Raw genomic sequence first — 23,386 nt, 5'->3', positions numbered from 1 at the left:
GCCAGGTAGAGCAGCATAAAAGAAGAGAACTGTGAGGTGCAGATAATCCTATTTAAGTGGTTTAGCCCCTTCAGGAAGTCCGCAGCAAAGCTGAAAGCTGAATCCCTCAATCCTACCTTGAAAGAAGGAGCTGACAGCAGATGGTTCCTCACCATCTCCAAGAAAGCATATATAGCAGTCACATCTGCCAAGCACTCTCTGGTGATGATTCATTGTTTATTTCTCCAAACATGGTGTCTATTGTAGAATGAAGCTGTGTCTATCATTTGAGTCCTTCCATCCCCCAAATTATCTGCTGTCCAGGCTGACTGTCAGCATAGAGATCAGGAGCAGACCCAGACTGAGGTGACAGCCTTTAGCTTCAAATATGTGCAGAACCCTTTCAAATCTGCAGTTTTCTTAAAATGTTTTCAGGCCGTGGATTAAGAGACTTGCTCTATAGGATCTCCCTGGAACTGTGACAGATGGAAGGCTGTCACCCAGCATGTGGTAAATTACATTTATCTGGCTCTGCCTAAAATTGGTTTCAGAATCTCGGAGATCTTCTGTAATTGAGAATTTCTTTGTCATAAAACAGATTACAGCATTACAGAATATCTGGAAGGACAATTCTGTTTTATCTTGCTCTGCTAGCATCCTTAGAAGGCTAGATCTGTATAAAAGCATATGTCTCATCCAAACCAAAGCTCAGTCAGAGTGAGGATGTCATTATGGAGATCATAAGCATAGTATGTATTTAAAGGTATTTAATTGTCATGTTTCCAAAGAATAAGAACATGAAACATGGCAAAATGTCTTAGAGGTCAGTAATACCTGCGTTAGGGGAATGTACGAAAGGTACCATGATCACAAAAATCTGCCTTTAGAGGAAGTTTAAATATAGGACCCAATTAATAAACTATTTTTTGCCTAGAGCTCTTATTGGCTAGTACTTAAGTATTGTAGCTGCGTTTTCATAAAAAGAAATTGAAATTAAACAGATTGTTTTCAGAAATCTTTTTAATATCCCTGTAAAACCAGAAAAACTCATGTCAAGCAGCAAACACGTCTGTCAAACAGCTGCAAAGATGATGCACAAATATGGAGAAACAAATAATGCTATGATGATTGTCTTCTAAATCCAGAATGCTTGTTCCAAAGCACAGAAAAAAAAGCCTTTGCATAAATTATAGGAATATTTTCACTGAGAAGCTTATTAAAGTTGTTGTGGTACAACAAGTGAATTGTACATTCATGTGCAGTGTAGTGCATTCATTGCCTAGCACATGTGAAGTAATTAAATCAAAGTGAAAGGCCAAATACCAAATGAAGGTAACAAAGTTATGAAAAAAATTTAGCTGATGACATTTGATAAAATTGTACAATCCCTGGCATGCAACATAAAGATAGTAAATGCAGAATGTATGGAGAATAATGCTGTGAAGATGGATCAAATGAATTTAAGATGAACCATTGGGTTCTCTATGTTTATACCGATATAAATCCAGGATTACCCCTGGATTTATTTAGCATTACTCTGAAACTTTATCAATATGCTGAAATTAGCATCTGGCTCACATACTATATTGCATTTCTACCTTTTGCTGCTTTCAAGCAGACTATTGGAGGGCAGAAAAAAAAAATGGGCCTTGGCCTTTAATTATAATTGTATTACAGCAGATTTTTCTAGAAGTCATACTTTTAATTTGTGTTTAAACCCCTGTTCTTTCTGAACCATAAACCTCTTATTGATAATGAAAATAAACAGGTATTTGATTGTCTTGCTTCTACAGCTGTTTTATATCCAATGCCTCTTAATATTTTTTATTTTCCTGTAATCAAAGAAGTTTTAAAAATACGTACAATTCACTTCAATTCTTACAGTTTCCTATGTTTTCTCTTCTGATTGGCATCCAATTGCTTCCATACATGTCACCTTCTAGATAAAGGATGTAAAAATAGTACTATAGAACCAAGTGCAATCTTATAACTTTTACAGCACATTTGTGCTCAAATCCATTGACATGAACAGAAACACTTTTTACAAGAGAAATAAACTGTACAGAGAGTTCTTTAGTTAATTTAAAGATCTGATTCAGCCCCTACCGAAACCAGCAGGACTTCCCATAGATTAGTTCAAATCTTATGTAAGAATTGCAAGATAGTTAATCAATAGAAAGCATCAGGGGAAGATGAAATGTATGTGTGTGCCACAATGCACACACAGTCATTTCACCTGGCTTAGTATTGCATTCTTTTTCACATGGATGTAGAGTGAAAGAATACTGGTGCTGTCTACATCTGTTCATATTGCTGGGCTCTTCCTTTGAGGAGAACCAATGAGGGTTGAAAGGCATCCTATCTTTTCTGTCAGTTTTATGATTTAAAATGCATAGTGAAGGTGGTATAAACCTCCTCGGCTGAAGTGATGACTGGAAATGGTTCTATGTTGTTCAAGCAAGGAAAGGTAACCAAATTGAGTCTTTCCACACAAAAGCATAACTACTTGAGTAAATACTGATTTGCAGTACAGAAGCCAATAGTGCACAGCAACAGATGAGGAACAACAAATCTTCGATGAGCACCAGCAAAATCTTAGATCTTTATAGTTGCCCTCTGGAAAGTAAAGCTAATTCCAAAGGCTGCTATATCCTCATCACAGTCCCAAAATATTTTCCTAACAATTAATAGGTTATTACACAGGACACAAAAATTGTCCATGGCAATTTAACACAGCAGTGTTGCAATGCTGGCTGGCAAACTTTGAGCCAAGATTTAAATGACTTACCCAGGAGGTTTAAGAAAGGTTTTGACATGCCTTAAAAAATCAGAGTAATCTAAAAAAGCATGTAATATAACACTTGTCTGTGCTGGCTTAACATCTCTAAAGTAATTGCTGAGTGGTCCCTGGACTCCAAGGGAAATAGCAACAGGGAAGAGTCGTATTGTACTCAGTAGGAATCCATTGTTTGGAGGATCTGAAGGACTTCCAGCACAACTTCATAACAGAATAAATACTCATCCTGTATACAGAGAAAACAATGTGAAACACCTGGTTACATTCAAATAAATTCTAGACAAAGAGGGAGTAGCTGAAACACTGTTTATAACATCATCATCTTTGTAACATGGATAAAAAACATATATATGACAGAGAATCCTTGTTCTTTTTGTTCCGTCACTTGTAAAAGTTCAGGAACACTGTATCTTAAGCATGTGCTCGACTCTCATTTAGTTCAGTGAAGGTTATTTATCTGCTTAATTTTAGTCACATGTTCAATCATTACCCTGAAGAAAAATATATCAAGTCCTGTGCTAAAATATTTGCCTATAGGAAGAACTTATCCTAATCTTCTCTTGCTTTTATTCCCACCATCTGTTTTCTCTAAATTGAGTTAGCTGCATCTTGTCTTTTCCTGTGTGAAAAACCTTTTCAGGAGTGGGTTTAACTCAGCAGTAGAAGGGGTTACTTGGTAATGATAACTCAGCAATAGCAAGAATTCAGCTGAAGGCTGCAATTTCTGCAGGGTAGAGTTTCTCAGTGATTTTGAGACCCTTGCTTTTCTTCTTGCTTTAAAAACAGAAAAGGGGGGGGGGGGCTGTATCTATACTATATTGATGCTTGGCTTTTATTTCAATTATTTAGTAAAAGATAGGCTTTCATATTTTAAACTAGATGCCACTTGCATAGAAGGCTATTATTTTCCACAAATGAGAGCACTAAAATGACACTTTAAGCCCCAGATTTATCAAGGCATGTGGATATGTACAACTGATTGAAGCTTTTAAAAATAATAATCTAACTGAATAGTGAGAACTTACCTTAGTTTGGATCATGCCAAAACGCTGATCTCGCAAATCTCTCACTATCTGCTTGATGCTGAACTGTAAGAGGAGAATAGTTTTTATATAAGAAAAATTTAAGCATATTCTGATGGGGAAGCTGTGGCTCAGTTCTTTTAGAGATAGTGTATTTGTAGTTATTATCTTTGTTGTTTTTTAAAAAAGCTGGCTTTAATCACCTGTTTTGTTAGGGTGAATTCTAACAGAAATTACTCTGTTCTAAGATGCCCCCATCATGTTGTTGACATCCATACCAGTTAGTAATACTTAACAATGATCTGTTTGATACTTACACATAAATCTTTTTCTATATAGCTGAGCAGAATTTCAAGACACAGCAAAACTCCACTTCTTCCAATGCCAGTGCTGCAATGAGCAACAATAGGTCCTGTACTGTGAGCTTTTCTCATGTAACAGATAAATTTTACAAGGTGCTCAGCCAGTTTGGGAGTATTGTGGTTTGGCCAAGTGGTGAATTGCAAATGACTTATAATGCGCTTCTCTTCTGTCTGGAAGAGACCAAAAAGTTTAAAAACTATCAGTCCCAATACCAATTTTCAAGGAATTCCACTCAAAATTTTCATTTAGCTTTAATCTTCATCAATTATTTGTTTACCCTACAATTCTTCAGCTTTTTATACTTGACTCTGCTAATGTTTCTTTATGTTACCAAAAATGCACTCAGAAGACACAGGGCCAGGACATTTACATTCCGGTACTGTCTGGTTTTTTTTAGCTGAATTTAGCCTTACTCATAGAAGAGTAGTAATAAGACAGCCATGATAATAAATGCTATCCTGGATAACAGATATGAAAGAATAACTCACGATTAGATACTCAACAGAAAAACTAACTAAAAAATGCTTACGAGACTAAATAAAATGTAGATTAAATGAAGAGTAATGTTACTTAATAGCCCTGGGTCAATACTTCTCATTGCCAGCTCACAAAACCACATAGAGCTGAATACTAAAGAACTACCCATGTTTTACTCTCAGAATTTGAATGCAAGTATAAATTTCTGATAGAGTGAACCTGTGGCTTTCTGTAGTAGTTTGATATTGGTCCAGTACAAACACAGCACACTTAACACTGTCACTTAAACAATCACATAAAACACACCTTATCATCTTAATAAATAGTCTTTTGGGAAGGCTCTCACCAAATGCTTTACTGTGCTTCACACTCAGTGTCTGTTCCTCAAACAGAGAAATTGTTATCTTGATGGAAAAGGGACCAAGTTAGTCTGGCACAGGTACAAATCTTTTAATTATTCCATTAAGTAATATGTCCTGCAGAAAGTTTTGCAAAGCTTTACTTACTATTGAGGCAAGACTGATGGACTTATAGTTGCCCTGATTTCCACATTCTTACACGTGGATTTTGTATTTGTCAAGTTTCTCAAAATGTGCTGCTAGATTTGTAGTTTCATGTGTATTCATGTCTTTTCATGAATGAAAAAAGTATAATGTGTTTTAAATTCTTCTCCTATTTTCATCCAGCCACCATTACAGAATATGAATCCACTCTGGCACAGATGTGATTTGATAAGAACCATGTGCAATTCTGCAAAACACTAAACGCACCAGCTCTGTGACTATTAGAGGACTCATTTTTGGAAGTTCTTGTCCAAAAGGCTGTAATATCAGATCCATTGCTTGTGCAATGTGCAAAGAAGTATTATCTGATTAACCCTAATTTCATGCCTATTATTCAGATTTTTACATTCCTAAAAAATCTGAGCACATGTTATGGAAGAATCAAATGATACTACTAGTGTCTACTCATGTTCAATATATAATCAATTTCATCATATATGAAACCATTAAGTCTACTCAACTTACCTGCTTGTTGATCATTTCTATTTTTCTAATGATGAAGTATTCCAGAATCTGGTAATTGTCCAACCTGAGATGGAAATTAGCCAGGTCTTTAGAGTCATTGGGAGGTTCAGGCCAGTATCGATGACATTTGACTTGCCCTAATTCGACTTCTTCTGTCATCATGGCAATCACATCTGATTCACTCTCCCAGACCATTTGCCAGAAATCCATCATAGTGGATGGCAGAGGCCCTTGGGTTACAATATAAAAATGTTCCTCTTCTCCAACTTTCATTTTAATGTAACTTGCATTAATGTAGCCATTCTTTTCTCCCAGGGGAACTCGTGTCTTATCATCTGCATGGAAACAGAAAGATGCTATTTCAGGTGTGGATCTGAAATAGAGTTTTACCATCTCCAGCACTCATGAGATAGGGAACCTCGGTCTCTGCAGCAAAGTATGGCTCTGGATTCTAGAATAGAATTAGACTAATAGCACTAATATTAATTACTGCTAATAGGAATTCCCACAGATCAATTGTATGGTTCACTGCAGCTATATTTCTCTTAAGATACTTGTGTAACATTCTGACAAGCCTTCTAATTACCACAGAATTGTTTGGCAGTGATTCAAAATAGTGTATCCAGGCTGCTTTTAATGTATTGCATAGGAATATTGTCACTGGATGTTGGTGTTATAAACTGGAAAAACTACTGGAGTTTAGAAAGACATCAAGGGTCCAGAAAGTGTTCTCTTCCTGTCATGACACCTCTCAGGGAAACATTGGGCTATATTTTTGGTGAATCATTGTTAATAGCAGTCATTCAGCACTTGGACTCAAATCTTTCTAAAATGACTTCTCATCAGTGATGAAACTTGTTTCTAGCTCAGATCAGAGCTGAGCAGCTGAAGGGTCTGGTTAGATATTACGCTTTAAAATACTTTTGAAAGCATCTTTATCTTTTAAAGAGTTATGTAACTCCATGATTTCCACTATACTTTTCAGAATTCCACTGTGTCACAAGCAGTAGACGTAGCCGTACATTTAAATAGATTTAAAGAAATGGTAGAATTCAGTGCCCACAGAAATGTAGATCAGTAACTCTGAGAATGAGGGAAGAAAACACCAGGACAACTGATCCTCTTCTAGACCAAGTCCTGCTTGTGGAAGATGATATTTTGGAAAATTACATTTTGTACAGTACATACACGCTTATGTGAACTCTCTCTTTCGGAAAAACCTCATTAGTTGTAATTAAATATTTCATTATTAGTGAAGCTTTTTGTGACTGAGGATGTGGTGAGATTTGCACCTCTTACATCTCAGTGTTACAACTATTTTTCTGTTTTCTGATGTCTTTGTTCACCCAGTGAATGTTTTCATTACTGTGCATACTTACAAGGAAGAATGTCTTGATATCTGTTTTTATTCTGGTTTTCTGGTGCTTTGCCAGTTTTGCAGTCATCTATTGGTTTCACATGTTCTAAAGCCTAGATCAGATAGAAAATAGTCAATCCACGTTGTTCACATCCTCTACAGACAACTTTTACAGTGTCAATGTAAGCAAATTTTACTGCGGTATGTGGCCCAAGACTGGCAAAGAGACTTCTTACAGAAGACAATCAGTACACCATTCTCAAGACTTCTAGGCAAGGAATTCAAGTTGCGTTTTATTTCCTTCAGCCTGAACAACCTTTCCAGAGTTTTCAAGTGAGATTTCCTATAGGGGGAGCCCCTTATACCGAGCCGGGCTGTGGACTGACGGTCAGAAGAGCTCAGGCACAGCAGTCATCAGAAGGCTTGATCAGAAGGCTCACATCTTAAGGAGTTTATTCAAGATAGGTTAACAGACAGTTCTCATAGCTCATAGCAGAAGAAGTTAGTTCCTATTAGTTCCTATTACATCACCTCACATCCTAGTAGATCTAGATCTGACTCACTCTCACGCAGTAATAACCACAGTTTTTATGCATTCTCACATCCAGCATGCTGCTACATAATTGGTTAACAAATTCACCTTGCCCACACCACAGGCTCTCATTGGTCACAAGCCACCACACATACTCTAGGTAGCTCTGTTCTCTTTAAGGTAGAACTCCAAACAGCTTTCCTTAAGGGATGCACTTACACTCACCCCTACAATTTCCAACCCTCATCCCCAGCCTCTCTCATTACAAGCCCCTGTTGTATATTGCTCAGTGAGAGATGTTTGTAATAGTGTCTTGGTCATACGTCAGCACTTATAGTTGGTAACCTACTGACTAAAGCACTAACTACTGCACTATTATCAGTGCAATAATGACAGTGAATATTTTTCAGTGATGGAGAAAGTGATTAGTATAGGGAACAGCATCAATGATACTAAGTTGAAATCATATGGTCATTAAGTACTTCATTTTGGATCTAGAGGAACAGAACATAGTGTTTTTGGAAGCAGGAATGTGGAAGTTCATTTTCTTTACAGTTTTCAGTTACTTAGTTTTATTTTTGTACCTATTTGATATGCATTACACAATGCTCAGCAATCACATTATACCACTATACAGTCTATATGAACTGAAATACCTGTGACAGTTCTTGAACACCTTCCTCAGTTACTACAGGTTTTACTCAGATAAAATACCCATTGGCTTTGGTAAACAGTTCTTTCCCTATTAGATCTTCATGTTTTCTGTTCAAACGTGTGACTCAGCTCATAGTATGCTATACGTACACCAGAAATGGAATAGAATGGAAGAATGGAAATCAATATATGCCCTTGAGCCTTCCAGGGAAAGTCAGCCAATACTATACACTTGAGCCTGTGGGATTTTGTATCCAGAAAGTCAGAGATATATGGGCAAGTGAAAGAAACTGATAATGTTGCAATTACTATGGAAAAGTGGTAGCAATCTATTTCACTGGTACATCCTTTAAAGGAAAATTCAGTATTGTGTTGAAGAGTTATGAATCTGTTCTTTGGGGATTTGATGATAACTGAGTTCTCTATTTATGCCCTGAAACAAGAGATTTTATATGCCTTCCCAATTTTACATTTTTTCATGATTTAAATGCTATCAGATGTAATTATGTGTTTTCATTATCTATGGAGTTACATTACTTTTTAATTTCACAAAATTCCTGACTTTAGTAGCATCTTGTGGCAATGAGTTCTGTGGATAACTGTTGCACTGTGTAAAATATTTTCCTTTAGACTAGGTGTTTCTACATTAGTTAATCCTTAGAAGCACAGATTTCTTGAGTAGTGCAGCCCTTGTGATAGTTCTTAGGTAGATGTTCAGCAGAGCTGAGGGGGTAATGGGAAGAAGTCAGTCTAGGAAAAAGTGATTCATACTCTACTGTTGTGTGTTATATATTTTCATTCCACGTGGACAGTATCTTTGGATAGAGAACAGTGGAAACCTGACTTGTACAGAAAGATCCAAATACTGTAGTGGCATCCAAGCATCATAGTAGAAACCCCGTTCTGGCTGGAATAGTTCTCAGAGAAGGTGGATTGAGTAAAAATACACAAGCTGATCTCTGATACAGTATGCAGAAGGCTATTAAAAGTCACTTTCTTATCTGTGCTAAACAGTTAGATCTTAAAAAGGAATCAGACTTTACCATAAACTCCTTTAACACCTCTTGATTCTGAATCTGCAACTGAAGGCCTTGAATGAGACCTGTGATGCCAGTCCTTGGATCTACTCCAGACCGTGATGGCTTCAAGTTAATTAACTGAGTCAGCTCATCTCCAGAAGCAAAGGTTCTGTCTATATATCAACAACAACAACAAAAACCACAAAACCAAAAACACAGCAATGAAAAAAAACCAAACAAAAGTTTTAAATTATTATTGGTCATAGTGCAAAGTCTTGGCTTTAAAAACTATGGAGCTGCAGTATGTATGTACATTTTGATGTTTACATTGTGGAAGTGAAATGTGAGAAAATAGGAGAAAATATTTTTGACCCCACTTATGTTCACAGGAGAAAGAAGAATAAGTCAGCACCATGGATACAACCAGCACTACATTTCATGTTATTTGGAAGCAGATCCAACTATTGCAACTTATTTCCTCATACAGTCTGTTCTAAATAAACTGTTCTTGCTGAACTGTAAACTTTAATGGTAGTTTATACTGATATAGGAGACTGGCCACATCTTCACAGAGAATTGCCTTCATCTTTCCAACACTTTCCTGAAAATTAGTATTGCCACACCCCACTGCTAGGAATAATCATTGCAAATTCTTCCTTTCTGAAGTAAGAAAATATTTTCTCTCCTCATCTTACCTCACACTCCACTTCAAGAAAAAGATGTGAACTACCTTTCATGCACCAAAGTCAGGATTCAGTTTTACTAATTAGCTGATCCTGAAGGACATGTTCTGATCCAATACTTGACAGACGAATAAAATGTGTAAACACTATCTCTTCAGAAATATCACTACTCTACTGGAAAAACTTTTGTTACCATTTTGAGTAAAAATAGTAACTTGTTTGGTAGAAATTAATGGTTTGTGGCAGGAGAATTATGAATTTGCCTTTTTTACTCATAGGCTACTGTTGGCAAAGAATAAAATAACATACCAGCTGTCTCAAAGTAAACCTGATTATATTTTTCACACATTTGTTATAGGCTGAAGACAAGGAACAATGCTCTATTCTCCTCTTCTAAGATATTGTCGTTACTCTTATCTATTCTCTGCTAGAAAAGTGTTGTGCTTGCTGTGCTTTTGTCTGGGCTACAACTTGCCCCTGCCTTGTCTGAGCTTCTAAGAAACTTTCTGCTCACTTTCTATTCTCTAACCCTCACAGATGTGAGGCTGTTTCTATTAGCTAGTTGAGAGTGCCAGTGAAGAGAGATCCCCACTCCAGACAGAGCACACTAGTTCCCATACACCGCTCTTTTCTTCCAGATCAAATGGAATTTTAAATCCCTGAACTCTGTGCAGGTAGTAGTTGATATATCAGTTAAAATTTTCTGTATGCTCACCAGCATGGCTTGGTAGTGTGAGGAAGATAACTGTGGTTTGCTTCTGATGAGAGTCATTAGCAATTCATTGCTTCCACAGGGCAAAAAGAAGCAGGGAGAGAGAAACCTGTATTTCAGAGAATCTATGGGATAGTGCATCCTCAGTGTGATTCCCTTCACAATTTATTCTCACTTGGAGCAGAAGGAACTTAATTTTCATAAAGGAACAATTAGGCAGATTCTTTTTGTAAATTCTTCTGGTGACAGAGAGACTTTTGCACCCGAGCTGTGAAAGTGCTTCAGTATGTGCTTAAGCAGAACAGTTCTAGAGGTTTTAGTGAAGTTGTTATGTGAAGTGAAATTCAGTGATTCTGGGAGAAAAGTCTTAAGACAGAATTTGACCCTTCATTCTGTGTTTTTGTTTAAGTGTTTAATTTCCTTTGTTGAGTAGTTGTATGGGAACTGTAAGAGTGATAGAAAAGAGCTCATGATGTATGTCTTCTTTTGGAGGTGCATGAGTTTGGATGGCCTTCATATGTGCCTGTGGTAAAAAATTGTGTCTTAAGTGCCCTTTGAGATTCAAAGAGCAAATCCTTAGCTTATATACAAGGGACTAGTGTTCTCAGTGTATGTGTATGGAGGAGCTGGGCTATAACATTAAAGAAACAAAAGAAGTTTAGGCATTGTTACTTCTAGGTAGAACAGGAATCCTGTGGGGCATAACATCATCTTCAGTGTTCCAGCTGTCTGACTTAGACTGTTGATTTTCTCTTCTGCAGCCTTCACATTCTGCATATTTCTGTGACCTGTAAAACAGCATTAGTTGAAGTGGGAGAAGTTTTGATACTTTAAACTGTATAAAGATTTTGTATTTAGTTTATTTTTGATCACTTTTAACTTTTTTGAGCAACTGATTGCAAGAATTAGTCTGAACTCTAAAGAACAGAAGTTCAAGGAGTAGTAGCATTTTGTCTGGAGTATTGTTTGTAAATATAGATAGTAAAAACACTATTATCTGTATGTGGCTGTTGGATTTTTTTTTTCCAGAGATAAGAACATCCTCTGAAGAAAAAGCTGCTCAAAAATGACTGGAGATAATGTTTCTGACAGTTATAGACAATTTTTTATGTATGACATTTTTCAGTTGTCAGGCATTCATAGCTTAAGTGGCTTTGAGTGTTACTTTTTCCTAAAGTATTCAGAAAATTTTAAGGCACTGAACTATCTTTTAGGTAGAAGATAAGTATGCAATGCAGAATACAGCTATAACGTGCAGAATGGGTTAAACATTCCTCCACTGGCTAACTCTTATACCCTCATACCTAGCATTTAACTATGTTAGTAGGCTTAACCATATCACAGTCTTACACTATCCTGTCCTATGTGTGATCATAACACATATTGTTAGAAATTGAAAAAGGTACACTTAACAGGGAGAATAAGATAAATGGTAGCAGCTTTGCAATATCACCAACCATTGCAGGCTGTGCATGTTCAAGTTACACAAAACTTTTGCACATAGAAGATAGAAATTCTGGAAAATACTGATTGTAAAAAGATTCAGATTACTGAACAGGAGCCAGAAAATCATCCTATTTACAAAACAACCAGGAAAGATACTTGTTATCCCTATGTATGATAAAGTAACTTTGTATTAGCTATTAGAAGCATTTATACCCCTTGCACGCAGAGCAAGATAATTTAGAAATAATCACAGCTGATTACCTGGTATACCACAAGATAATATTACATTAGCAATAAGATAATAGCAAGGGGCACTGAGTCTCTGTTCACATGGGTGTTCTCAATTATGATACCCTCAGAGCTTCTTTCAAAATTTACCTCTGAAAGCAGATAAATTATGGAAGATTTTCATCTCTGATACGCCAAATACATGTTTTACAAAATTTTGTTTTAAATGTGAATATTTGTCCTTTTTTTCATTTATGTGGGTTATAAGTGTTAAAAAATATTTCATATATTCTGCTTCATTGTAATACACAAATCTGCCCCCATGTTATCAATACTCCATTATTATTTGATTTCCCATTATACTAAATATTTGAAATTTGAAGATCCTTCTGTTCTTATAAAATGTACTTGCTTTGGAGTAACAACCTCAAATTCTCTTGAATCCCAGATGTCTGGAGTTCAACATCTGTTTCACTATAGCCATAGTAACACAGGGTCCAGCCCCGGCTGCAAGATCTGTTTGGAACACTTGGGGAAACCCACAGACACTCTGCCCACACCAAAATGATGGTGCTACAACTGTTCTCTCCTCTCTTCAGCTGAAAAGGCTAAAGCTGGCTTAGGCAATTCCACATGAGCCGTTACACCTGGAAGCTTTCCTTCCATTTGTCTTAGTAGTTGTGTGGAAGCTGTTTAGCAGCTCTTACTGCAAATGGAGCTGCATTCCAATAGAACTGTATCTCTGTCATTGGGACATGAGTGCATTTGCATACCATTACTAGGACAGCCCCGGAAATATAAGAATAAATTATCCATACTATTTATTTTAATAGTTTTACTTCATTTGAAAGACTTACCTGTCTGAAATGTTACTGATGATATCCTTATAGTCTTGTTCAGGCAGCTGACCTTGAAGAGGAGAATTGTGTGTACTTTCTGGATTCTGCAGGTTTCAAATAAGAAAAAGCTGTGAAAAATCAGTACATAGAAACATCAAGAATATAATTACTTTCATCAACATTCCTTCTTATTTCTGACAGAAACATGTCCTTCACTCAAGAATGAAAGGGAAAATAGAATATTTTCCTCTTTCAGAAGAAAGTATATATTGCAGTCTCTACTAAGAGTAAAAAGTGGTATCAGCTGCATTTGTGAGTTTCAAAACAACACAGTCTTCAGACATCTCTACAGGTTAGAGTGCACAACTGAACTTTGGAAAGGTTCGTGTTTGTTATATCCTCTCTGATCTCATAAAGCAAATGCAATCCCAGGAGTCATGAGTCACACTCATCACCAGTTCTTGGCAGCAGAAAGCACCACTGTCTGAGATGGGACTGTTGCTAATAATTTACTTTTTTTATCGCAGACACAACGATGGCAGTGGTAGAAGCAGCGTGCAACTGCTCTACGGAAGAAACACTCAACTAACAGGGAAGGCAAACCCTTGATCACCCTCCCCATATGCAGCAGAAGCTGGTTTTCCATCCTAGAGAGTAATAACTAGGTTCTGCTTTTAAATAATGATGCAGGACATCTGCTGTTAGTGTATAGAAATAATTCCTTTTCAGATGTAACAGTGATAGATAATTATTTAAATTTTTGTTCTTCTTCTTTCCCTGCTTAATATTCTAGATGCACTCAGAAACTTCCCTGGCATACTACACAGTGTGAACTACTGAATGTCCCACAGAATCTTAATGGTAGCTGCCACTTTTACCTATTTCCTTACCTTTGTGCATGTATTTCCCCATGAGAATAGGGACATTCATAGCTATTTAACCATCTACACAGCTTCTGCACCTACTGACTACATAGACTGGAGACTGTTATATTGATTTTTGGTTTTAATTTGCAAAGAAAAGGTACTTTACTGCTTCTTTTTTTTTTGCATTTTTTCAGTAGTTTGTAATTTTCAAAGTCTAGATCTTTGGAGTAGATGGCTGCTGTGCTCTATAAAGGCATAAATAGTTTCTTTTCATAGGAGGCAGCTAAAGGCAAGCTGGGGATAATGAAGAAAGAGCTAATGGAACCAATTCAACAAAAACATTTAGCACATGTCTAAAGTTAGGCATATGCTGTGCTGAACTAGATAGCCTTAACCATATTTACTTTAAAACCATTTTAAAACTAAATTTATGACTTAACACCTTACTAACTTAGGGATCTCATAAGGAACTTGTAACCTCACTACTATCTCCTTCTTCTGGTATTATTTCTTGGGTGTACTTGTTTTTCAGATCTTAGACATTACCTTGTTTTGATATTACATTTCACCTATCTCTAAAAGTTTGGTTCCAACACCCATCCCAACAGTACATTTAAAACCTCCTCAAGCAAATTCAGCGTATTTATGGCAAAAATTTCTACCATTTTTCTTTTTCTAGTTTGATTATATTGGTTGAATCAGGGTTTGTTATTTTTATGTGAGAAGACCAAAATTTCTCACATTCTCTGAAGGGGTTTACGGTTTTAAACTTAGAAATAATAGATGCTGTGCAATTTGATTTGGAATGTCTTGCAGGATTTACTAAGTTTCAAAACATAACTATGTTTGAAGAAGTCTGGATGCCTTAGAGGTATGAATATTAGTGGAAGACAATTGAATAGAAATCTTTTCATATCTATAGTTAAGAAATGCTGAAAGAATGGCAAAATTAATAAATTATTCATTCTAGTATTATAAAGAATCAGAACAAGACTTGCAACCTTCCTTCCCCCCACCCATTTAGCATATGTATTATATGAGTCATATGCTCTTAGTTCAGTTGAGTACCCTGACTTACTCCAATGTCAGCAGCTCCAGACATTCCAGTACACTTCCCTCTCATTAATATTTTTTCATTAAGAAGGTGTGGTTCTTGCTCACATTGCAGGAAACCCATTTTGTAAATGAACATATGAGTACATTGCCTGATAACTTCTGATAACTTCTCTGATTTTACCTTGTTACACATCTGGTTGGAGCCTTCTTCCTTGTAACTGAAAACAGGTTGAGCTCGCAGACTTTCCTTAGCAATAGCTGAATACCAGAAAACAAAATCAAAACAAAATGCATGAAAATAAAGATCCATTTCTTCTCTGAAACCTACAACAAAGGACTTGGACCATGGAAGAGGCACTGAGATACAGTGCTAGAAACTGTCACAGAATATCCCTTTCATGGATGCCCTGAGAGGGTTACTACAGCAGAAGTGCCAGCTATCACCACTGAAGAATGTATTTTAGCAGCTGGGTTCAGTAATGGGCTGTGATTCCATCAGTGAATTGTGTAAAATGAGGTAAAGTCAGACCAAGATTCATGACTTAAAAACATAAGCTGAGATAAAGCATCTTGCTGCTAAAGTCTTGCAGCTTTGCTTACACTGTTCCTAGACTTAAAAATCACACTTGGGCATTCCTTCTCTGTGGTTCTTTGTCTTACATATCTTAGTCAATGCTACAGATCAAGGTGAAGAATATGTTTGTATCTACAGCTATGAATCAGGACTAACTGTAAAATTGAATTGTTTTGCTAATAGGAAATTTGAATTCATGCAACATATGATCCCACTTTTAGCACATAGCGAGCGGACATAGCTGCTTACCAGGTTCTGCTTTGGTGTTTGGGGGGGAAGCTCTGTTGCCCTGATTGCCCGAATAAGCCCAGTGCAAAGCCACACTTCGACAGACTGTGAGTTGAACAGTGCCTTGAGCCTTGCGCAGCAAGTCTGTAACTGTTTGGCGTGGCAGCCCAGAGACAAAAGTCTCATTCACCTGAAAAATACAGATTCCTATAATAGAAGGGTTTGTTTTTTTTAATCACCTATCCTAGCCCTGAGCAATCTTTACAAAATGTCTTTGCACTTCATTGTGTTCTCACTTTCTCCCATTTTTGGGAGACAATTCTCATTCTTTCCTGACTTGCTTGATTGTCTTCTCCCTATATCTTTATATGATAATTGCCAACAGGACAGAAGTATAGTCTGAGGCACTAAGAGGGCATTGTTTCCCCCATTCTTCAGATAGAAGATGGAGAAGAAAAGGAAGTAAATGAAAAACAGAAAGGCAAACAAAAACTACTGAAACTCCTGGAGTGGGAAGCAAATCTAATTTGGGGTTAAAAAAATGGTTGATTTATATTAAAAGGTGGTAAGGTGGTTAGGATAGTAATATGTTAAATAAATATTCAAAAGCTCTAATTACAGTGTTCCTTGTTTGTCTTAATCATACCTAACTGGCACCATGACAGGATCTTCCCAGTACCCTCCTGGTTGGCTGTTATATGCATGCTTGGTCAGCTAACACTTGTCTCCCTCATCTTTTCATCTGTAATCCTCACTGGGCACAATTACAGTACAGAGTAGTTACAGTTTGCTGCTTGCTTTGCTATTCTGGGTCTGCCTCAGCTGCCAGGTGTGGAGAGGCCCATTCCCACAGGAGGCTGAACTCTGGGAGAGAGAGTGGGGGCCCCAGAACAGTCCTCTGACCATCACGAGCTGAACATCACCTTCTACATGTTACTGGGCCAAGCAACATCAGATTTCCAATCTGCACAACCTTTATATTGAACAGATGCTCATTACAGAGTACCTAGAGAAAATGTAGGCCAAAGCAATGAAGAACAAGCATTACCTTAAGTAGGATGTCACCAACTTGAAGCCTCCCATCTAGATCTGCAATGCTGTCTGGGCTGATGGCTTTTATTAGGATAGCCCTGCCATTTCTTCCACCTACCAGTGCAAATCCTAGACTTCCATTTTCTGCTTTTTCCAGCTCAATCTTAATAATGAAGTCCTGCAATAGAGAAGAACGCAGTCTAAATTGGAGTTTATTCAGGGCTGTATTTTGTTTGCATTTTTATTACCAAGGAATCCCACTGTGCTTCACAGTCCTCATTGGCTGATGTAGATTATGGCATATATCCTACTCTTGAATAGATATATAGAGCTTCCAGAGATCAACGTAGCAGCTGCATGTATGTATCAGAAGGAAAATACTACAGACTAGTTTTTGTACTCTTTTTAATAATTGCTCTGGGGAAAATAACCTCTTAAGAGCAAAGAAATGTGTACTTCTGTAATCCTTTTATACTATATCAAATAAATCACCTTCATTGACAAACAAGGCACTCTTATCTCCAGCATGACAGTAATGCAGTACATAGTTCATTCTTTTATAGTTCTATAATGAAAATCTTAATCTTGCAACCCCAACATACCCATCTCTTTGGCTCTAGCACTTTGTTTGGTATTAAAAATCAGCTGTCTTTTTAGGGTCAAGTACTGTGTCAGAAATAGCAGCAAACTAGAAATGGTTAAGGCTTGCAGCATGACTAATTCCAATGTCACAAATATCAGCCTTAGAAATTACTTTTGCAAGTTGAACAGATAAACCATCATGGATTAAATGGTGCAGAAGAAGCAGTAATAGTGATGGCTTAATCAAAAGTGAGAAAATTGTTCAAATTTTTCTGCCAGGTTGGAGGTCTAATTTTAGCAAGAGACAGCCTTTTTTGCAAACCACAATCAACAGAAAACTAGTAAATCTATTCACATGAAATATCAGTCCCAAAGTGGATCATTTCAATTAACATTGCTTTGCATGTGTTTTCATGACCAGAAGTTATGTTTACACTTGTAAGAGTTTTGAAGCATTGCATGTTGAGCACTTTTCCCCCCAAAGAATAACTCCTGTATATTTTAGGAATTCATAATTTCAAAAATGGCATTACTCTTGCCAAATTCAAACCATTATGGTCTATGTCAGTGCTGCTTAATACTCAAAATGTTTGAGGTAATTTTAACCTCTTTTCAAATGTCCATCTGAGAATTTCAGAATCTAATATCTTACAGAAACACAGAATACACTGAGTTGGAAGGGACCAACAAGGACCATCGAGTCCAACTCCTGGCCCTGCACAGGACCATCCCCAAGAGTCACACTGTGTGCCCCAGAGTATCATTCAAATACTTCTTGAACTCTGTCAGGCTTGGTGCTGTTACCACTTCCCTGGAGAGACTCTTACAGTGCCCAGCCACACTCTGGCCTTAATCTCAGGTTTCAAAGATTGTTGTGGAAAATGTTTCACAATTACACTCATTTTCCCCAAATCCCATGCTATGACATTCCATGTATTTTTCCTGTGCTACTTTTTCTTTCTAAGCATTGAAAAACAGCAACAGAAGAGTCTTTCCCAAGGAAGTGCTCAGTGCATTCTAGTCCATGAATGCTGAAGCAATTCCACATTTCACAGGACACTCTCAAAGTGCATTATATTCATATTTTCAAAGAAGTGGGAGAGAAAGAAAATACATTAAATACCACTACTGAGAAAACCTCACACCAGGGAGCTCACTTCATTTGATGGACCATCTCACACTTAAAGTTGTCACTTACTTTACATTCTGGAGAATCAGGAGTTTTTTGCTGAGCATCACAATTTGTTTCCTCCAAATGTCTCTCTGTGAAAAAAGCAGCAATGATTTTTACATCATTGTACTGGTAAAATGTTTTATGGTTTAACACTCAAAATCTTACTCAGAGACATAATAAAATATTTTATATTTGATACGTAAAATACAAAAAATCCAGTGGATTTATGTGGGCTCAAATTTCTGAACTGTGAACTGAGACTTCTGCATATTATCCCTGGAGTCTTTTTTCCTCCCAGTGAGCAGGTTCTAAAACAAACTATAAAAGCTGCATGTTACAGCATCAGAGACACTATAGGGACAACAGGTAATGTTTAAATGTTCTCTGAAACTCCAAGGGAGGCAGATATTTTTATGAAGAATTAATCTTTCCCAGGTGCTGCCAGTACCACCTATAGACTTATTTTCTTTCAGAGAGGGCATAAAATTTTACAAATTCTAATTGAAAAATGTGAAGTTACTTACCATGTTGATGTAACAGATGCTGTTCTTGGGAATTCAGGTTTTCATTTGATAAAGAAATACCGTCCTTCTCTGTCTCAGCTGGTGGCCCTAAAAGCATACATGTATGTTTGTTTTGAAAGGCCTCCTGCTAACCTTAGAATCATAGAAATGTTTGGGTTGGAAGGGACTTTAGAGATCACCTAGGTTCCCACTCTCTACCATGGGCATGGTCACCTTTCACTGGACCAGGCTGCTCAAAGCCCCATCCAGCCTGGAACTGACTTCCAGAGATGGGGCATCTGCAACTATTCTGGGCAACCTGTTCCAGTGTCTCACCACCTTCACAGTAAAGAATTTCCACTAATATCTAATCTAAATCTGCCCTCTTTCAATTTGAGTCCATTATCCCTTGTTCTGTCACTACATGGCCTTGTCAAAAGTCCCTCAGCTCTCCTGTAGCCATTTTAGGTACTGGAAGATGCTGCAAGGCCTTCACAGAACCTTTTCTTCTCCTGGCTGAACAGCCCCAACTCTCTCAGCCTCTCTTCATAGGAGAGGTTCTTCAGCCCTTGGATCATCTTTGTGGTTCTCCTCTGGACTTGCTTGGACAGGTCCATGTCCTTGTACTGGGGGGCCCAGAGCTGGATGCAGCACTCCAGGTGGGGTCTCACAGAGTAGAGACCTGCTGGCCATGCTGTTTTGATGCAGTCCAGGACACGGTTGGCTCTCTGGGCTGTAAGCGCACATTGCTGGGTCATGACCTTTTCATCAACCAACACCTCAAGTCATTCTCAGAGCTGATCTCTCTCCATTCTTCACCTAGCTTGTGTTTGTGCTTGGGTTTGCTCCAATCCAGGTGCAGGACATTACACATCTTGTTTTATAGGAGCTGCAGGTAACTGTTCCAGTGTAGAGTTCATAACTCTGCATCAGAGGTGGATCAGTTTTGGTTACTTATTTTAAAGGTGTCTTGAGAAATCTTCGAATCTGCAAAGCTCATGGAGCAAGGCTGCCTAAGCAAGGTCCTACCAGATACACATTTTCCATGCTTTAGTTATACTACACTAACTCAGAGTCTTGTGGGATTCATGTGTAGTAGTAAACTGCTTCAGATTATAAAAACAAACACGACTACATGTGGTAGGTTAGGAAATCTGTAACTAGATTGACTTGGAATAATTTCTTCAGATAACCATATGCCAGTATTCAGATGAGTGTAGGCATGTGAACAGTTTTGGTCCAGGGTTACTTTCTGAGGTCATCTTTGCATGATTTAAAAGAAAAAAAAATCATATATCCAGTCAGGTAAATGAAACTGGGGCTAGGCCTGATTTAATGCTGCAGCCAAACGTACATGGAAATTCTACTTTCCTAACTAACACACTTAGTATGCAGTGACCTAGCTGTGATACCTATCCTTCCACCTGATGGTGCAGATGCAACCTCTGCTTGCTCCTTCTACTCTACTCCTTCTACTGCTAAAGCAATACTAGTCAAGTCTGAGTAGGGAAGATGTTTCCTGAAGTTTTGTATCAGTTACAGCATTACATATCATCCCCTGACAAGAATGCTCTTATATTATCTGAGAGATATTGGTGCTGCTTGTTCCTGATTTTTTATAGTTTATTGATAACAGTTTTAAAAGGTGGTCTAGATGATGAAGTAGTGGCTCATATTAAATAGCAACTCAAAAAATACTGGAAAACTCCTTAAAGAATAATATCAGTCAAAACAGATATTGAAATATGTCCACATAAAATTCCCATTTAATAAAAACAAACTAAAAATAGAAACTCCATATGAAAAATGCAATATATTATTATTTTACAGAGAGCTATACATTTTATTTCTGTCTTTAAATAGCTACCAAATTTTCTTCAGACCCATAGAATGGTCATAATAGAAATACTGAATGCCAAGTTACTATATGTTAATAGCTTTTTAAATGCAATGAATCAATATTTTATAGTTATTTTCAAAATCAGAAGCAAGTTTTGAACTAAACCCCAAAAATATTAGCCTTACTTACTATTTTCCTGCTCTATAGGAACCACTGGATTGCCATTTCTGGGGGCAGAAAAAGTGAAATATGTGAGCCATTAAGAGCTGCATGCTTTGTAAAGCACAGATTAAAATTATTTGTAGAAAATTAGTTGTCTAAATTGTAGTTGTGCTTCTATGATTTTGTAAATGGTGCTTTTCTAAAGAGCATTTATATCAGTACATAAAATATTTTATTTTATTTTATTTTATTTTATTTTACAGTAGTGAAACATTTTATTTAAAGGGGTTGGGGAAAGAATGAGAATGTTAAATCACCTGTCCCAGAAATGGACTGCTTTCTGGTACATTTTCAACTCAGCTTTGGTTACCCCTCTATAAAGTGGAAATGCTCTTTTGTAAGTTCCTTTATCCTATTTCTGTTTGCCTCCTTAGACTGTAAATTCTGGTGATCAGAGAGTGCTGCCTTCTAACTGATTAAATATAATGAGGCAGCAGTTTCTTCTTCTGCTAGACAAGTGCAAGTTAATAAAACATTGATAAAGGTTTGAACTATGATAAAACAGGTTTGACAGCCACACTATCACTCACTCTGATTATGTAACTTAGCTATTCCCAAGCTTTTGGGCTAATATTTAACTGTTTCTCTGACATTTTTGGAAACTACTTCTGTATTGGTCAAAGACATGTGCTGGTGCTATACCAGACTATGGAACACAGTAAATCTAAAGTGCAGCCATGAACTAATGAGGGAAATACTTTACTGCAGGTTACTGTTCAAGCCTGGGACGACTTTTTGTTACGTGCTGCAGATTTAATGCTGCATTTTTAGTTCCTTTGTAAAACATTTGTCTGTTAGAAGTAACTGAGAATTTCCCATTAAACGTAGTTTCTTGCCTGTAGTTGTGAATTTGAGATTGTATGGAGAAGATTGACACTAGTGGTGTAAATATAAAGATTTTCCTTAGGGAACAAGATATATGAAAATGGTGGTCAGCCTCACAGGTTCACATTTGTATTTGGATGATGAAATTTGAAGAGTTCTCCTTTGTGTTATGAGCCTACTTGTACTGCCTGTGTTAGTTGTAATTACAAGGAGTTAAGATATCTTGTGAGTGTTATTTATCAGGTTCCAAAATTCAGACCTCTGAGATAAAGTATTTTTCTTGTAGTTTGTCTTGTGTGGATTGTTTGACTTGCTGATGTAAAATTTAGAAACCTGCTTCACCATTAGGATTGAGATCGAGTACACACAGATTTACCTTGTAGCTTTGATTTGAACATTCTGGGTGGCAGCTTCACACACTCTCACTGCATCATCCAGGCTAATGCCCTCAGTCCACAGTCCACAGATGTAAACAATCTGATCTTGTGGCTGCAAACTGCCTTCCACACTGGCAGGAGAGCCAGGCACTATGTCTAGCACATAAATACCTTGTAACTTGCTTCCAGCTCCTCCTGTCAGCTTCAAGCCTAGAATAATGCAGAGAAAGCATCTTTTGTGGCACTGTGCTTTGAATTTCACTGTCAGTGACATAAAGTCTAGCAGAATTTATGTGAGTCATTGAAATATAGGCTGAACCATTCACTGATATTATAAGTAACAGTCTTGCCCCAGTACGACAGGGTATACAAGCTGGACTGAGAGAGCGAAATGCCATTAGATGTTAGAAAAAGTATGGAAAACCTTAAGTGGTGTCGTCCCTCTCTATGCTTCAGTGATTCCATAGTGCTTTATTTCACCTGGTGTTCAATAGTCAATTCAATGGGACACTGAGCTGCATAGCAGCAACTCCCTCATTCCGAGAGCACTGAAGTGCCTTGCAGAGTTCAGTGTCATAGGGAATGAAGGCCCATGACAACCTATACAGTGGAAAACTGAATGGTGCAATGACATTTAAGGTATCTCGGAAGAAGCTATTTTCTCACCTGAAAACAGGATGTTGTACATAAGCAAATACAGCCATACTGTTTCCTGAGTCTACAGTTTTATCTGTGTGCAGTACTCACCACATTCTAAAGAAATATCAAGATACAATTCTGGGGATTTCATTTAGCATTTGTATTGCACAATGTAGATAAAGCCTTGTGTCTGGTGAATCAAGGATTTGAGCAGAGATCTTTAGAATAGCAATCTGTAGCCCTAACCTGTGGCTCATCCTTCTCAAAATTTATCTTTTCTTCTTTGTTTTATTTTCTTTCCCTCCAAGTAGATCTTTATGTATCTCCACAGG

At 37.3% G+C, this 23,386-nt stretch overlaps 1 protein-coding gene across 5 annotated transcripts in view; it reads right to left on the bottom strand.

Annotated features, from left to right (window-relative positions):
* Positions 1-981: 981 nt before the first annotated feature.
* FRMPD2 (FERM and PDZ domain containing 2) overlaps positions 982-23,386 on the bottom strand; it is a 57,719-nt gene continuing 35,314 nt past the window's right edge. For 3 of the 5 annotated variants that reach the window (XM_071563274.1, XM_071563277.1, XM_071563275.1), the window contains exons 29-42: positions 22,587-22,625; positions 19,173-19,259; positions 18,673-18,737; positions 16,909-17,070; positions 15,882-16,050; positions 15,240-15,316; positions 13,155-13,240; positions 11,296-11,411; positions 9,253-9,401; positions 7,046-7,136; positions 5,667-6,001; positions 4,116-4,331; positions 3,802-3,864; positions 982-3,002 (exon numbers count right to left, since the gene is read on the bottom strand). In XM_071563274.1, coding sequence (XP_071419375.1) covers positions 2,931-3,002; positions 3,802-3,864; positions 4,116-4,331; positions 5,667-6,001; positions 7,046-7,136; positions 9,253-9,401; positions 11,296-11,411; positions 13,155-13,240; positions 15,240-15,316; positions 15,882-16,050; positions 16,909-17,070; positions 18,673-18,737; positions 19,173-19,259; positions 22,587-22,625 — 1,727 coding nt within the window. In that variant the 3' untranslated portion in view covers positions 982-2,930. The other 2 variants (XM_071563278.1, XM_071563276.1) reach the window with 2 other exon arrangements.

The sequence above is a fragment of the Pithys albifrons genome, chromosome 9 (genome assembly GCF_047495875.1).
Source record: "Pithys albifrons albifrons isolate INPA30051 chromosome 9, PitAlb_v1, whole genome shotgun sequence".
NCBI lineage: Eukaryota > Metazoa > Chordata > Aves > Passeriformes > Thamnophilidae > Pithys > Pithys albifrons.
The sequence above is the reverse complement of the archived record's forward strand: the minus strand, read 5'-3'. Positions and strand labels throughout refer to the sequence as shown.